The sequence below is a fragment of the Mus pahari genome, chromosome 3, assembly GCF_900095145.1.
Source record: "Mus pahari chromosome 3, PAHARI_EIJ_v1.1, whole genome shotgun sequence".
Taxonomy (NCBI): Eukaryota; Metazoa; Chordata; class Mammalia; order Rodentia; family Muridae; genus Mus; species Mus pahari.
This window is the reverse complement of record NC_034592.1, coordinates 17676799-17693507: the sequence shown is the minus strand read 5'-3', so window position 1 is coordinate 17693507 and position 16709 is coordinate 17676799. Positions and strand designations below refer to the sequence as shown.

At 52.5% G+C, this 16709-nt stretch overlaps 2 protein-coding genes across 6 annotated transcripts in view; one reads left to right on the top strand and one right to left on the bottom strand.

Moving 5' to 3' along the window:
* The window catches only part of Ptpa (protein phosphatase 2 phosphatase activator), a 27417-nt gene extending 20535 nt beyond the window's left edge, over positions 1 to 6882 (bottom strand). For both annotated transcript variants that reach the window (XM_029536555.1, XM_029536556.1), the window contains exon 1: positions 6611 to 6882. In XM_029536555.1, the coding sequence (XP_029392415.1) occupies positions 6611 to 6641 (31 nt within the window). In that variant the 5' untranslated portion in view covers positions 6642 to 6882. The remainder of the gene's footprint in view (positions 1 to 6610) is intronic.
* Positions 6883 to 7377: 495 nt separating this feature from the next.
* The window catches only part of Crat (carnitine O-acetyltransferase), a 15129-nt gene continuing 5797 nt past the window's right edge, over positions 7378 to 16709 (top strand). Inside the window, exons 1-9 of one of the 4 annotated variants that reach the window (XM_029536192.1) lie at positions 7378 to 7645; positions 8987 to 9123; positions 9772 to 10035; positions 12910 to 13028; positions 14161 to 14214; positions 14740 to 14905; positions 15099 to 15273; positions 15848 to 16026; positions 16499 to 16599. In XM_029536192.1, the coding sequence (XP_029392052.1) occupies positions 9097 to 9123; positions 9772 to 10035; positions 12910 to 13028; positions 14161 to 14214; positions 14740 to 14905; positions 15099 to 15273; positions 15848 to 16026; positions 16499 to 16599 (1085 nt within the window). In that variant the 5' untranslated portion in view covers positions 7378 to 7645; positions 8987 to 9096. The other 3 variants (XM_029536193.1, XM_021192927.2, XM_029536195.1) reach the window with 3 other exon arrangements.

Below are 16709 nucleotides of genomic sequence, written 5' to 3'. Positions count from 1 at the left end.
TTTTCGAGAAAGGGTTTCTCTGTGTAGCCCTGGCTGTCCTGGAACTCACTTTGTAGACCAGGCTGGCCTCGAACTCAGAAATCCGCCTGCCTCTGCTTCCCGAGTGCTGGGATTAAAGGCGTGTGCCACCACGCCCGGCTCAATTTTGTTTTTATTATTTTAATTTTTAAAAGAGATTTTATTCCCTGGCAAACACCTTTAGTCCCAGCACTGGAGAGGAAGAGGTAGGTGGATCTCTGTGAGTTCAAGGCCAGCCTGATCTACAGAGTTCCAGGACAGCCAGGGCTGCACAAAGAAACACTGTCAAGAAAAAAAACAAAATTAAAAACAATAATTTAGTATGTTAATCATATTAATTTATACTATTTATGTATGTGTGAGTTCAGGATCCTCTGGAGCTGGAGTCACCAACCGCAGTGGGTCACCCACCCTATGCACTCAGGTCACCTGCAAAAGTCCCTAGCCTGCCAAGCCATCTCTCCAGCATGCTGCTTTTTTTTTTTTTTTTTAATAATTAATTATTTTATGTATGTGAGTACACTGTCGCTGTCTTCAGACAGGCCAGAAGATGGTATCAGATCCCGCTACAGATGGTTGTGAGCCACCATGTGGTTGCTGGGAATTGAACTCTGGACCTTTGGAAGAGCAGTCAGTGCTCTTAACCACTGAGCCATCTCTCCAGCCCTCCAGCATGCTTCTTACTTGTTTGTTGTTGTTAGCCCTGTCCCCCAAATGTCCATTTCCTGGTGTACACATATATACAACACGCATGCATGCATATACACACACACACACACACACACACACACACACACACACACACACACACGGTTTCTCTGTGCTGCCTTGGTTGTCCTCGAACTATGCTCTGTAGACTGGGCTAGCCCTGACCTCAGAGATTCATTTGCTTCTGCCTCCCTAGTGCTGGGATTAAAGCTGTGCCCAACCATGCCCAGCTTCCTTTTGTGTTTCCTTTGTCATTATTAAAGATCTTTTTGTGTTGTTGTTGTTGTTTTAAGGCATTTTTTGCCATGGTGGAAAGTGGATGAGTAAAACTGTACCCGCAAAAGGTCTATTTTTAATTTATGTGTATGAGGTTTTTGCCCAAATATACTCAGGCAAAACTAGTTACAGACAGTTGTGAGCTGCCTGCCACGTGGTGCTGGCAACAGAGAAATGAAGGGATTGGAGCCTAACACATCAACTCGCTGACAAATTCTGGTGGGTTGTTTTTTTCCTACAAAAGCTTTCATGATGTAGCCCTGGCTAGCCTGGGGCTGTCTATGCAAACAAAGGTAGTCTTGAACTCACAGAGATCCACCTGCCTCTGCCTCTGCCTCCCCAGTGCTGGGAATAAAGGTGTGAGCCACAATATATAGTACTTGGTGTTTTTTCCTTCAAAGATTTTACTGCAGTTTATGTCTTAGTCTTCAAAGACTGTACGCACATGTTCCAACTTCATGCATTTCTGCTGTTAAAGGAGAACTGTGTTATTTCCCTTCACCTGGAACCAGAAGCCCTCCTCCAGATGTTTAAAGTAATCAGTGTTGATGGCTTCTGGCCAGGGTGCATGTGAAGAAAGACTTACCTTCCCTTGGGGGCTGGCCAAGAGAGGTTTGATCATCTCCAGTGAGTATATGAACAACACACAAAGAGCTCTATTTTCTTTCTTTTTGGGGAGAGGGAGGTGGGGGGGGGAGCAGACATGGGAGAATTGGGAGTGCATGATATGAGATTCTCAAATGATCTATAATTTTAACAAAGATATGTGAAAAGAAACTCTACGTGTGTTGAAAGTATACAGCACACCATTAAATCTCCTCTGGACCAAGAAAGAAATCACAAGACAAATGTTTTAAACTGAATGAAAAATGACAAACTGGTATATCAAAATGGTGACCACAGAGCTTCAAGACCTGAAATGCAAGGACAGCCATCGCTTGGTAACACAGGAGGTTACCAACACAGACTCCTCAGACGGGCGAGTCCCATGTATAAAAAATTGTGTATGGCCTCCACATAGTCTCCTCTATATGTTAAGATTATACAATGTTTAATACAGTGTACAATGCCACGTAAGTAGTTTTCATACTATACCATTGAAGTAATGGTGAGAAAAGAACCTGCATTTTGGTCCACAGTTGGCAGAATCCATGTTTGTAGAGTCCTCAAAAATACACAGCTAGCTAGGTGAGAAGAAGGTTCCAAATAAAAACAGAACCCAGGCCCTCTGAAAGAGTAGCCAGTCTCTTAACCTCTGGGGCATCTGCCAGTGTCTGAACCTCTGGGGCATCTCTCCAGTGCCTGCTTTTGTGTTTTTAAGACAGGGTTTCAAACAGGCTGACTTGGAACCCACTATACTGCCCAGACTGACCCAGGAGTCATGGCAATGCTTTTGTTTCAGCCTCGTGAATGCCAGGACTGCAGGCACGAGCCACAACATCCAGCTTCTTCATAGGTTTCCCCAAGACGGTGGTTCACTATGTAGTCCTGGCTGTCCTGAAACTCATTCTTGTAAACCAGGCTGGTCTTCAACTCAGAGATCCACCTGCCTCTGCCTTCCGAGTGTTGGTTGGGATTAAAGGCGTGGGGGTGAGGGGAGCTGTTTGGTTTGGTTTTGTTTTTGAAAGGTTTATTTACTTTACTTATATGAGTACACTGTGACTGTCTTCGGACACACAAGAAGAGGGCATCAGATCCCATTACAGATGGTTGTGAGCCACCATGTGGTTGCTGGGAATTGAACTCAGGACCTCTGGAAGAGCAGTCTCTCCAGCCCCTTCTCCCCCATAGCTTTTAAAAGAAATCAATCTCTGTACCACAGGCAGAGGAGGATGTTGACATACTGACAGGTGAAGGAGACGCAGTTTTTAGTATCATGTTCTTATAAAAACAACTCACTTTCTTCTAAAGGGTTAACAGCAAAGCTCTGCCGGTCATCCCTAGGGAGCACGACTTAAAAGCACCTTCTACTTTTAAAATTATGTTTTCCACAGTCCCCAAAAGTCTGGAAACCCAGTTATTGTAAGTAAGTTTACAGACTAGTGTGTGGACATGCATAGGCTTTGTGAATCTGATGCTGAGTGAAGGCTTTACACACTGCTGGAATGATTGTGCTTGGCGAAGAACGCACCACCTTTAGCACAGAGAAAAAGAATCCTAAACCCACCCACTGAGGTCTCAGAGAGCGCCTCAGCCTGAGTCTGCAATTGGAGATGTGGGATTCAGTAAGCATCTCCTTTAAAACTGCAACTCTCAGGAAGGGTGAAAGACGAGCCTCCACAGAACAGAAACCGGCCCTGCTGCCCTCCTGTAAAACCTAGCCATTGCTACAAGCAGAAAAAGCCATAGGGGCCTGAGCACTCTGCACATGGGAGCCTGCCTGGAGAAGGGCATGGAGACCTGAGGAGAGGGGAGGGAATGAGAGAGAAGCAGCTCCCCAGCCTTGGCAGAACCCACAAGTACAGCATAGGGGAAGGGAGGGAAAGGTCAGGGGGGTGGAGTCCTGAATCCCCAACCTCTCCTCCCACCCCACACACCTTTTCCCACAGACCCATCTGAGGCCCCCGGAAAAACTAAATTGCTACTTGAAGTAAGACGCTAAATAAAAAAAGCTTTGAAGTCAGCCTGGTGAGCTAAGGACAGTTTATGGAGACACATTTTATGGGAAATGTCCTCCCAAATAACCAAGCTGCAAACCAACCAACAGACTGCATCTTTGGGATCCAGTCCTCCCGCACAGGACCTATTCCCTGCAAGACACTGCCCTCCAGACAGTGTCACGGAGAACACGGCCTCCAGGCTACGTCCCCCCCAAAAACAATACATCACTGTGAGGCAAGAGTATGTCACTGAAGAAATACAGTTGGCAGAATGCAAACCCAAATCAAAAACAAACAAGCAAACAAAGCTAATAAGCCTTCAGAGGCAGGACTATCAAGAGCTCACATTCACAGCCTCTCCAGTCCCAGGTTGCCTCTGACAAGGAACCGGAGGTCCTGGGTCCCCTGCATTGACAGCTTATGATCATAACACGAAAGCCGGGCGTGGTGGCACACGCATTTAATCCCAGCACACGGGAGGCAGAGGCAGGTAGATTTCTGAGTTCAAGACCAGCCTGGTCTACAGAGTTAGTTCCAGGACAGCCAGGGCTATACAGAAAACCCTGTCTTAAAAAACCAAAAAAAAAAAAAAAAAAAGATCATAACACGAGGAGTTTTACAAATGTCCCTTGAAAAAGAACCCCAAAGTAGCCTAGAAGCTGACGATGAGCAGGAGCTCAGGCAGCACATCACTACAACCCCAGCACTCAGTGGGTGGGGGCAGAGGACCCCCAATTCTAGCCAGCCTTGGGTACACAGTGAGACCCTGCCTCAAAACAACAGCTAAGCATGGTGACTCACATTTGTGACCCCAGCTCTTGGAATGGGGAAAAAGGAGGATTGGACACACAAAGTCATTCTTGGCTATTAAGGTGGTGTTTAGTCAGGCCCAGTGAGCTTGTATCAAAAGCACACGCTGGATAGAGCAGTGCAGGCCTTTAATTCCAGCACTCAAGTGGCAGAGACAGGTAGATTGCTGAGCCAGTATGGTCTGTACAGGGAGTTCTAGTCCTAAACTAGTTCTGGCCATGTGGCAAGTGCAGAGAACAGAGCCTGTCTGGGAATATCAGGGGGAAAATGGAAAAGAGCCAGGGGATTTGGAGATAGACATTGATACCTGTCTCAAAAACAAACAAACAAAGCCAGCCCACCCACAAACCCCCAAGAGTGTATGTGACATATGTGACATGTTTGCATCCAGTGAGTACTCGCCACACCCAAACACACTGCTTACATCAGACCACCCACAAACCACAACTCCGTGAGGAAAGCTTGATAAGCCTCATTTTAAATTATTTTAAAATTACATCTGTGAGTGTGTGTGTGTGTATGTGTGTGTGTGTGTGTGTGTGCCATACACAGCATGTGTGTGGAGGTCAGAGGACAACATTCAAGTCAGTTCTATCCTCCCACTCGTGGGTTCCCAGGATGGAACTTAGGCTGCCAGACTTGGCAGCAGGCACCCTTACAGAGCCCTGGGTGGCTCAATTTCAGTCTACTAAAGGACACATATGGTGACTTGCCATATAGTCTGTGTAACTCACAGACATCCACAACCTTCCTGAGGTTGTTTGTTTTTTCCCTCCAGTACATAGGTTCCGGTCCCCATTGTCCCTTCCCTATTCATCTTCAGAGACACTCATTTCAAAAGGAATCTGCCTGCTGGATAGCTGCTATGTCTGGATGTCAACACTAAAGTCGATTAAGACTCATCCATAAGACCAGGCGGTGATGGCACACACCTTTAATCCCAGCACTTGGGAGGCAGAGGCAGGTAGATTTCTGAGTTCAAGGCCAGCCTGGTCTACAGAGTGAGTTCCAGCCCCGCCCTCCCATACAGAGAAACCCTGTCTCAAAAAACTTAAAAAAAAAAAAAAAAAAAATACATTCATAGAGATTTTTTCAAGACAGGGTTTCTCTGTGTAGCCCTGGCTGTCCTCACTTTGTAGACCAGGCCGTCCTCGACCGCCTGTCTCTGCCTCCCAAGTGCTGGGATTAAAGGCGTGCACCACCACTGCCCGGCCCAGAGATTTTGTATAATTTAAAATAAATGTCTGGTGCTGGGTGTGGTGGCGCACGCCTTTAATCCCAGCACACGGGAGGCAGAGACAGGCGGTCGAGGATGGCCTGGTCTACAAAGTGAGTTCCAGGACAGCCAGGGCTACACAGAGAAACCCTGTCTCGAAAAACCAAAAAAATAAAAACAAAATAAAATAAATGTCTGGTTTTGAATTCCACGTGCTCATCTATTGGGGGAGGGCGCACAAAAATGGTGCTTCTTTTGATTTTTCAAATTTTCTCCCTTCTGAGACTTTTTTCGGGACCAGAAAATAGGAAGTGTGGTGGAAGGTCCATCAAACACTTTCAAAGTACGAGCTGAGTTTAGCCAACCTGGCCACTCTGTAAGAATTTTCCAGTCCTTCTTAACTACACGGAGTCAGCAAACCGCTTTCTCCTCCAGGAAAGGGGTCTCTACTGGAGCATCTGGCCTCTGTCTCTGCCCTCGTCACTTGAGATGGACCACAACGAGGCCACCGTGTAAATAAAAGTTACAGACGACGATGCCACCAACCCTCTCATTTTGTACAAACAGCCTTTTTAAATTAGTGGTTTAGGCACCGTGGGTAGTTTCTCTCAATTAACTCTGCAGATACTGAAACCCCCAGAGCCAAGCCTGCAGGACGCAGGCAGGGAGGGAAGAGGTGCTGGGTGGGCAGGGCGTGCATGGAGGAGCCTGGCGTCCGAGCGAGGCCCGGGCCCACCCGAGCAGAGTCTCCTAAAGAACGCAGCCTCCTGGATCCCTCTCGCCCCGACCCCAGGCAACGCTGCCCCAGGTCGAGCCTTCCCCTGCCCGCGCTCTGCCCCTGCGCAGCGCTCCGAGCGCCCGCCCGGGCCCGGCCCGGTCGCCGTCCCCGCCACCCGCCCGCAGCCCAGCCTCCTCCGTCCCCAGCGCTCCGCAGACGCGGGGGACCCCCGAGCCGCACGCCCGAGCCCTCCAACCGCCCTACCTGGCGGCGGCTGCCGCTCGCCCTCGGCCATCTTCCCCGCGAGGAGCCGGAGCGGAGGCTCGCCGGTCCCTCCCAACGTTCACCCCGCACCTCTCCCCGGCTCCGCCNAGCTTCCAGCGGGGAAACGAGCGCTGACTGGCTAGGACCGGAAGCCGAGAACCACGGTCACTCGCGCGAAGGCGGCAGCCATGCCGGTGCGAGGCNCTCAGGGAGCATGCCCACCAACGGCCGTCTCGCGGCCGCCGCGCCGACCGGGGCAGCGGCCATCTTGGTGCGGGGCGCCGGGGAGCATGCGCAGTAACGGCCGCCGTCTGCACGGCCACTGCAGCGCTGGCAGCCATGATTGTGCGGGGCGCCCGGTTCCCTTTTTGTTTGTTTGTTTGTTTGTTTGTTTGTTTGTTTGTTTGTTTTGGTGAGGGGTGATGGAGGGAATAGGGATGGCAGCACTATTCTTGCGGAGCAAGGCCACCTGTCATCATCTTTGTGCATGCCTCCACCCAGACAGTCTGGGACAGTCCCCAGTCAACAGTGGTGTTCTCCTGCCACTCCACGAGTGACGTTCAAGGACACCAGTCAGACTTGGACACACGTGACCGCCTCGACAGCTTAGGTGGCCTTCGGAGGCGGGGAGCGCGAGCGGGACGGCGCCTACCGTCGTGACCCCGTGACGGGAGCCCAGCACCGGGCTGCTAACGGCCGAGCGAGAGGTCCGTCTCCGCAAGCCCCGCCCTCCGTGGCCACTCCCCGGCTCGGGGCGAGCGGCGGGGGACGGCGAGCGGCGGGGGACGGCGAGCCACCGAAGCTCCGCCCCGTGAGTCCTGCCCCACCGGCAGCCCGCCGGGCCCGGTGGCCGCGGGGCCGCCTCTCCTGGCTAGCGGCAGTGACTCGGCGACCTTGTACCTGGAGCCCGAGCCGCGAACCCACTGACCCCAGCACCCCAGCAGTGGCGCAGACTTTACCCAGCGCGAGGGGCGGAGCGGACCGAGTGTCCGCAAACAGACTGGGACGATGTTAGCCTTTGCTGCCAGAACCGTGGTGAGTACGCCCAGCAGGGCCCTGGACGGGACAAGACGGGCGGGCCTCCGGCTGCAGGGTAGCGACGGTCAAGAAAACCCCAAGCCGCCTGGTAGGGTGCGATCTGCAAGGTGGCTAAAGGAGACCAGGTAAGGGGTGGGTTCGAACCCAGAAGACTGAGAAACCTAGGTTCAAGTCTTTTGTACCTGTCCACTCCACTCCTCCCGCATGCTCCCAGTTATTCGGACCCAGACACCTGTCGGGGCTACTGGCTAGAGAGCTCAGCCCTAGGCTACGCTTCCGCCCCACTAGAGCCACTTCTCCAAGCCTACCCAGTCTCCTTGAGTTCATCAGATGCTCACCCATTGCATATTGCTAAGAGAACCTCAGGTGGAGACTAGTACTGAAAATCCCCCAAACAGGCAGGAGGAGGCAGGAGGTGGCAGGCTGCCCCTCGCCAGCCTTATCTAAAGCAGCTATCCTAATGGTGAGCTCCTGTCCGCTCTGATTCAGGCTGTCTGTCCAGCTGTGAACTGGACTGCCCTGTCAGACACTGGGTTGGCAGCCAAGACTGAGAGTCTACCAAGAGTCCTGGCAGCACCTGAGACCCTCCTCACAAGCTGTACCCCATCCAACAGACTGCCTTACATCGTCCTCCGGGACCACCTTGCTGCAGAAGCACTTTAATGCTAGGGAGACTGAAACCAGGAGACAGTCAAACCCCATGGCTGTGCTAATAAACTGAGCCCAGAGGGGGTCCTTTGGCTTATTACTCACAGCAGAAGCAGGCAAGCACTGCTGCCTAGGTATCTTCCCCACTATTAATCCCAGCCTGGACGATCTAGAACTCATTTAGAAAAAACAAACAAACAAACAAACCAGGTTTTAGTAGAGAGGTGGCCACCAAAGGCCCCGAGGTCTGGAAGGGAAACAGATAGGCAGGTTTGTGGCAATCGTTGGTTGTCCACTAGTGGCCCTTTGCTGGCATCTCCTGTCTTGCACCATTCCCAAGCAGGACTGATTTCAGGGCCACAGGTTAGCGGCCAGACTGTTTCTACCCTCCAGCCAAGTTTTCCCACATCAAAAAGATCTATGAAGATTTTGACAGGTGGATTTTTTTAATACCTCTCTTGGCTTGCATCCCTGGCCCCGGGCCCATCCAAAGAAGACAGGAGAGAGCTCCCGGTCTCCTCTTACCTCACTACCTACTTCTAGCCCACGTACCTGCCTTACTCCTCCTCTTCTGGAGGCTAGCGAGAGGCAGAGCGGCATCGAAGCCCAACAGCTACCACTGCTCCAGCCGGGGCTACTGCCTCACGACTCCTTCACGTGTGAATTGTGAATCTTGTCTTCTCTCTCCAGTCCAGGCAGGTGGCTGCTCTTGCTAGTTTCTGCTCGTCCAATTGGTAGCACAGTTAGGCTTAGAGGCCCAGCCCAGGCAGACAGACAGGGCTCACATCCTCAGTCCTGCCATGGAGGACGAGCAGCAGAGAGAGAAGGTATGGAATGGCGCTTCTGCCGCTTGCCTGCCACTGTGCCAGCAGCCTGGGCCCTTCCTGTCTTGCTTTCTGCCACCTCCAGAGTCTCCGGGACTCCCTCTCCTGCCTCTCTCTGCCACCTCTCATCCTCCATGCCAGGCCACTCAGCTCTCTTGCTGCAGCACTGCCCACGCCCCTCACCATCGCCCCACAGTGGAGAGAAAGCACAGAGGCTGAAGCCTCCCCCAGAGGTGCTGTCACCAGCTTGCCCATTTCCAGTTCCCTCTCTGATTTCTAAGCTGGAAGTGGGGGGTGGAGGGTGGGGGGGGTGAGACGTGGGTGCTTCCCTTACAGAGAGAGTCAGCTGCCACCTCTCTGTGGCAGGGCAAGGATGATGGGTCTTGGGCATCCTGACAGGTGGGAGGTCCCCTTACCTCTGCCACCCCAATAATGTGACTCATCCCCACCCCCACCTTTTCCCAGCCTTCCTGCACCTATAGGCCCCTGAGAGACGGTACTCCTGTACCTTGAGGGCCCGGCATCTAGGACAGGCCCCACCCATGAAGCTGTCTTTGCCCCCAGGGGATGGCATATAAGGCCTAGGACTGTAGTTTGGAAAGAGCTTTGCTGCAGTCCGAGAGAATGAGTAGGCTGTTCTGCATCCCACAGGTAAAACCCCTGGGCCTCCTCAAGCCCTCGTCCTTGATGAAGGTTTCTGGTCGCTTCAAGGCCCACCAAGATGCCCTGCCAAGGCTGCCTGTGCCGCCACTGCAGCAGTCCCTGGACCATTACCTCAAGGCACTGCAGCCCATCGTGAGTGAGGAAGAATGGGCTCACACCAAGCGACTGGTGGACGAGTTTCAGACCTCAGGGGGCGTAGGGGAACGCCTACAGAAGGGACTGGAGCGCAGAGCCAAGAAAATGGAGAACTGGGTAAGTGAGGTGCCAACATCCCGACAGTAGCCTGGGGCCACGGGTCCCCCAGAGCACCCCTAGAGCTCAGTTAGGGGCATGAGGGGAAGGCTGGCACCCAGGGTGGTGCATCAGCAGGTGAAGTCATGCTCAGCAGTACATGGACATTCTTGAAAAGGCGCTACTGGCTGGGACTGGGGCGCTGTGGTAGAACGTTTATCTAGCATGTATGAGACTCTGGGTTCCACTCTCAGGGCTGAGGGAGGAGGCAGAGCTATGAATGTCAGCGCCTGTCAGTCAGGGGAAGGGCAAAGGAAAAGGAGCCTGGGCTGGAGTATGTTCAGAGCAGGACGGGCAGTCAGGGAAGGAGTGCAGACTTAAGCTTGGCGGGACAGCCTGAGGTTACTGAACATGTTCCTGGCCCTGGGTCTAATCAGTTAAATTAGTTCAATTTATAAAACACACACTGGCACATGGTACACATTTCTGTATTCACATTATACATAAAGATTAAGGGGAGAAGAGAGCCCAGCTTGCTGGGCAGGAGCCAGGGCAGTGAGGAGGCTGAGGCTTTCACCAGGAGGGGAGTGTTGGTGCCTAGGCCTGGCACAAGGAGACAGGGAGTCATGAGGTCCAAGGCTGGTTGGAAGATAGCCAATAGCACTTGCTAATACAGTGGGACTGAGGGGTGGGAAGTTCCCTTTTTAAAGCAACTGGGAAGAAGGTTACCAATATGAAGCTCAAGGAAGAAGCTGGCTATAGGGGACAGCTGGGTGAAAAAGTCACCCTCGGTGTCCATGGCCCCACAGATACCAAGAGCTACAGAGTCAAGTCCCTTAGGGAGTTCAGTATTTCAGTCTCATCTAAATACCTGTTCCCACGGACCCTAAATCAACTCCAGATGATGAAGATCTAACAGCATAATCTATGGGTAAATGCATATGCTTATATATATAGTTTGAGAGATCATTATCAAAAAATGAAAATAAAAGCCTACACATTCAGTATGAATGCAGGTTTCTGTTTTTCAAATATTCTCCATCTGAGCTGGAGGGATCTGTAAATACAGACTCCGCATCTCCATCTGAGCTGGCGGGATCGGTAGACACAGACTCTGCGGAGACAGAGCTGTGGATCTGGGCCGACTGCAGTGGGAAGCGGGAAGTGCCCAGGCTTGATGGGCCTCGGTGGAGTCTGGAGCCACAGGTGGGAAGCAGGAACAGGCAGGAGTTGTCAGGGACAAGCGTTTGCCAAGCCTTAGCGGGTCAGGGCCTTTGACTATGGAAGTCAGAGTGCTGGCCTTAAAAAGGACCTTAGAGATTCTGGGGTCTGGTGGCTTTCTGACTTAATTGAGCCAAGGACTCTTTGAAGCCAAAGGCTCTGACTAGAGTTGGGGTCACCACAGGGCCCTTGAAGCATTGCTGCCTCTGGCAGGAGGCACCTTCTCCCTTGTCTAAACTGCAGCCTGCAATCCCTGCAGGTGTGAAGGCCTGAATGAGAGGGCACCCTGTCTGTCTGCTTCCTACCACTGAAGAAGCTGAGACCTAGAGAGATGGGCCGAGGTCTACATCCTTACAGTAGGTCTCAGGAAGACCCCCAATGTACAGAGGCCTGCATACCTCAGGGCCCAGTCCTTGGCTATGAGTCAGCAGATGGCAGTCACATGTCTCCCCTGCCTATGGGGAGTCACCTTCCCTTGTCTCTTACCAAGGACCCTGGGTGAGTGGCTCAATGCCACAGGCTAGTCACTGTATGTGACGCAGATCCATTCTGCTGCCAACTGGGACAGGCGTGGAGCACACGGGGAGGTGTAGGAACCTTTAGGAGATAGGGTATAGCATTGTGGTGCATGGCTAGCACATGGGAGACAACACGTGGGCAGATCTCTGTGAGGCTAGCCTACCCTGCAGAGCTCTGAGCCAGCCAACGACACATAGTGAGGCCAGTAAATAAAAGTCAAATAAACAGCCGGACGTGGTGGCGCACACCTTTAATCCCAGCACTCAGGAGGCAGGGGCAGGCAGATTTCTGAGTTCGAGGCCAGCCTGGTCTATAGAGTGAGTTCCAGGATAGCCAGGGCTGCACAGAGAAACCCTGTCTTAAAAAAAAAAAAAAAAGTAAAATAAAAAGCAAAAGGGGATAGGTGGAAGTTATGGACAAATATTACTTATTGTAAGTTGTACTGAGCACAAAAAGGCTGAAGTACTGTCCGCACCATGCCTATGGCTGATCCCAAGAAACCCCATCTATGGGGCAGAAAAAGAACCCCCCCACATGTTCTCACTCTTACAATAACTTACCCTCTCAGTGAGGCTCTCCCTTAGGATTGCCCTGATTTTGAGACAAAAGCCAGTGTCCACCTCCTAGTCTAAAGTCAGCAAGGGGCACCAGCCCCAGTCCGAGTGTGTAGTCCTCACGTAGGCTGCCGGCTCCGTGGACAGTTCCCAGCTGGAGATGGTTGGAAGCCCACTTGCTGGGCTTTCTTCCTCCATGCCATTCCTTGTGCTTTATTCTACATATCTAGGGATGTGTTTTACTTACTAGTGTATTATAATCACTGACAGGGAATTTGTAAGATAAAGAGCATAGCTCAGCGACAGACAGAATGTGTGCTGATTAGCGAGTGTGTGGAGTCCTGGGTCCAAGCCTCACCAGCACCCCCCACACACAAAGAAACAAGAGGAAAGCTGCTCACGGATTATTCCCTGGCCAGGTTGGCTTATAGTTGTTTTCCCAGGGTTTTCTCTTGGCAGGACGAATCACACAGGCTCAGGGGAAGATGATGTTGAAGAAGGTAGGGAAGGGGCTGTGAACCTCAGCACTCGCTGGGAGACGGTCCTGCAGAGACCCCAGGTGTCTGGGGTCCTGATCAGCTCTACTTTGGTCCTTGTGCAGCTGTCCGAGTGGTGGCTCAAGACAGCCTATCTCCAGTTCCGCCAGCCTGTGGTCATCTACTCCAGCCCAGGAGTGATACTGCCCAAGCAGGACTTTGTGGATCTACAAGGTCAGCTCCGGTGAGTGTCTGAAGACTGGCTCAAGGCTGGGCAGTGCCTGTGGGCAGGGCTCTGTGTGTTTCCAGAACCCTCAAATCTGCACCCTAAGAAATTGGAAAGGCCTTGGCCCTGTGCTTTTATCCCACCAACAGCTTCATCTTACAGATGGGGAAACTGAGGCTCAGAGCAGTGAGGAGACCATCTCCCATGGTCACAAGTCAAGAGGACAGACTTCTCGTGCCAGGGCTTTGCAATCATTCACCCTCCAATCATGCCCTGAGTCCCTCCCACTCTGCTCAGCTGGCCACCCAGTGACCTTTATACACAGTCCCCTTTTCCACATTCAGCCATGTCACCTGCCCTGGCCTCTGTCCCAGTCCTACCACAGATAAAAATACTAGCGGCAGGGATCTCCTGCCCAGGAGCCTGCGACTCATTCTGGCACCAGCTTCTCTTAAAGAGACCAGGGCAAGAACAGAGAGAAGCCAGGAGGGAAAAGGAAGAAAGAAGTGTGGCTCAGTGGTCTGGTGATCCTGGGCTACACACACACACACACACACACACACACACACACAAATACACACACACAAATAAAGGGACCAGGGCTCCTGGTTGTAGATGGGACTCAGCCTGGGTTCTCCCACATACTAGATAAAGTATCTTTATTTTATATATCTTACTTTATCTATCCATACTGGGACGGGGATAGCCTCAGACATTGGGAGATGGTTGGTGTGAGGCAGGCAACCCTGAATAACCCAAGGAGGAAGAAGTTGACCCTAGTGTCATGGGGACACAAAGACACAAAGAGAAAGGGGCATGGCCACTGGGATCCTTGGGTCCTTGAATCTTCAATCAGGAATACTTCAAGCCGGCTGGCCCTTGGTGGGAGTCAGTCACCGCCTGCCTCCTATCCTGCCATAGTGTGCCACGGCTGAACAACACCCAGATCCTTTCAGGTCCTCTCCTGCCAGCAGTGCTCCCCACTGGAGATGGCTCTCACTGCTGCAGGTCTACTCTGAACTCCTTAGGCCCGTGTCTCGTGAGGGGCAGTAGTGATTCCACAGGTCCTTCCCACACTTGGCAGGCATCCCTGGGCCAGGGTCCTCCAGTGGATATCCATATGGCCTCAGATCTCTGCTTCACCCTCCAGGTTTGCTGCCAAACTCATCGAGGGTGTATTGGATTTCAAGTCCATGATTGACAAGTGAGTAGCCCACCCTGACCTGAATACCACCCTTGCCCACATCCGCCTCATACCATAGCCACCCCTGGCTCTCGCCCTGTGCACCCAGTGTGTCAGTGCGGGCACTTAGCGGGCCCACATCATTTTCACTTCCTGTTGGCCCAGCATTGGAAGAGGTTGAGGACAGTGATCAGTGAGAGTGGAGACATTTAAGTCCTCTGCTCTAGCTCCCGGGACTTCTCCTAGTGACATTGATATTCCAGCCAAAATGGATCACAGTTACCTGTGACAAACTGAAGCCCAGATGAGGGAGAAGGAGGCAGTTTGTGGGTGACTCATAAACAGGACTGTAATCCCTGGAGAGTCCAGGCCTCAAGACCTGTATTTTCACCTTTACTCCCTAATAACACCTGCTCATGCTGGTGGCAATGGCGACACCAAGGAATAAGTCCCTCACTCAGATCCAAGTAGTATAGAAGGTGTCTGTCCACCCTGGCCTCTTCCCCATTCACCTGCCCAGTGACTCCTTCCTGTGTCCACCCACAGCGAGACGCTGCCGGTTGAGTTCCTGGGAGGACAGCCGCTGTGCATGAACCAGTATTATCAGATCCTATCTTCTTGCCGTGTGCCCGGCCCCAAGCAGGACTCAGTGGTGAACTTTTTAAAGTCAAAGAAACCACCCACGCATATAACCGTGGTGCATAACTACCAGGTGGGCACCACTGCCCTGTCTGAGGGGCCCCAGCCCCAGCCCCAGCCCCAGCCCCAGCCCCAGCCCCAGCCCCAGCCCCAGCCCTGGCCCGTGCTGCACTGGTTGTGACCTCCATTACCAAGGTCAGGAGAGGTTGGTGGTCCTTCTCTGCCTGAGGTCACTCAGCCCTTCTCTCCCTGTCTGGGCATCACAGTTCTTCGAGCTGGATGTGTACCACAGCGACGGAACACCGCTCACCTCAGACCAGATCTTTGTGCAGCTAGAGAAAATATGGAATTCCTCACTGCAATCCAACAAAGAGCCCGTCGGCATCCTAACTTCCAACCACCGGAACACCTGGGCCAAGGCCTACAACCACCTCATCAAAGGTACTTCCAAGGCAGGGACTTCCTTACATGCCAGACGGGTCCCATCCCAAGCTGGGGCAGCCACCGCGTCATAGGACCCTCTCAATCTGGAGCAGGTGTACTAGCCCATCTTATAGATGAGAAGACCAAGGCTCAGGATGATAAAGCCCGCTCCTCCCTGTGAAGTAGCACGTTGGATTTAGACAAGTTCTGGCTGAGGTTCCCTTCTCTGTACACTCTCTGCTCCCAGAACCACTTCCATCAAACCCCATTATATTGGCCATGGGCATTGTCAGAGTCTGATTTTGGGTTTGAATTCTGGACTGCCACGTCAGCTCTCCATGTGACCCTTGGACTTCTGCTTTTCTATGCCTGTAGTGTGCCAAGGGCCCTGCCCTTTGCAGTATGGGGCAAGCCTGTAGGAATTTGTTGAAGGCACAGCTCTAACCGTGCATTCACAACCAGGCATTCTGCACATGCCCTGAAGGCCCCAAAGATGGGAAGTTGCCATCACCAGAGGGTCATGAGGCAAGAAGGGCCCAGGGCGGGAGACAATGGGTTCTGAGGCTCCCTACACCTACCCCAACTCCTACAGACAAAGTCAACCGAGAGTCGGTGAACTCCATACAGAAGAGCATCTTCACTGTGTGCCTGGACAAGCAAGTGCCCAGAGTCTCAGATGATGTCTACCGAAACCATGTAGCAGGCCAGATGCTACATGGTGGTGGTAGCAAATTCAACAGTGGCAACCGCTGGTTCGACAAGACACTGCAGGCAAGTGAGGGCCTGGAAGGGCCATGGCCCCAAAGTTTGGCTCACTGAGGCTTTGAACTTCCTGCCCCCTCGTTAGGCCCAGCGTCCCCAGCCTCCTGCTTTACAAGCAGGCAGGAAGCAAGGAGGCTGCTGCTGCTGTAATTACCAGGCAAGCAGCCTGTCATTACCAGGCCTGCATGCCACTGATCCCCCGCAGAGCCTTCGGCATGCAGATGCCCACCATCTGGGGTCAGCCGTGGTACACTCTGGGTATGGCATTTCCTCTGTGCTCACACACAGCAGCAGAGGAACTGCCGGGGTGTGCCTCTGACTTCTGCTCTCAGATATGCGAGCACAGATCGCTTGGGTGGATCTGCATATGCACTGGAGATGGCTTCAAGGGCCCTTCCTGTGAGACCCACCCGGAAAGCACTTGGGTCAAGGAGCCCCTCCAGGAATTGGGCTGACAGGACAGGTCCTCTGTCACCCACAGTTCATTGTGGCAGAAGATGGCTCCTGTGGGATGGTGTATGAGCATGCAGCTGCAGAAGGGCCCCCCATCGTCGCTCTTGTGGACCACGTCATGGAGTATACGTGAGTATGGTTCCAGCCTCACTCCCCAGTTCCTGGTGACATGCAGGTGACAGACTTAGCTTGTAGAGAAATGTCACTCTCATTTGAAGAACAGAGTCAAATGTGTCTCT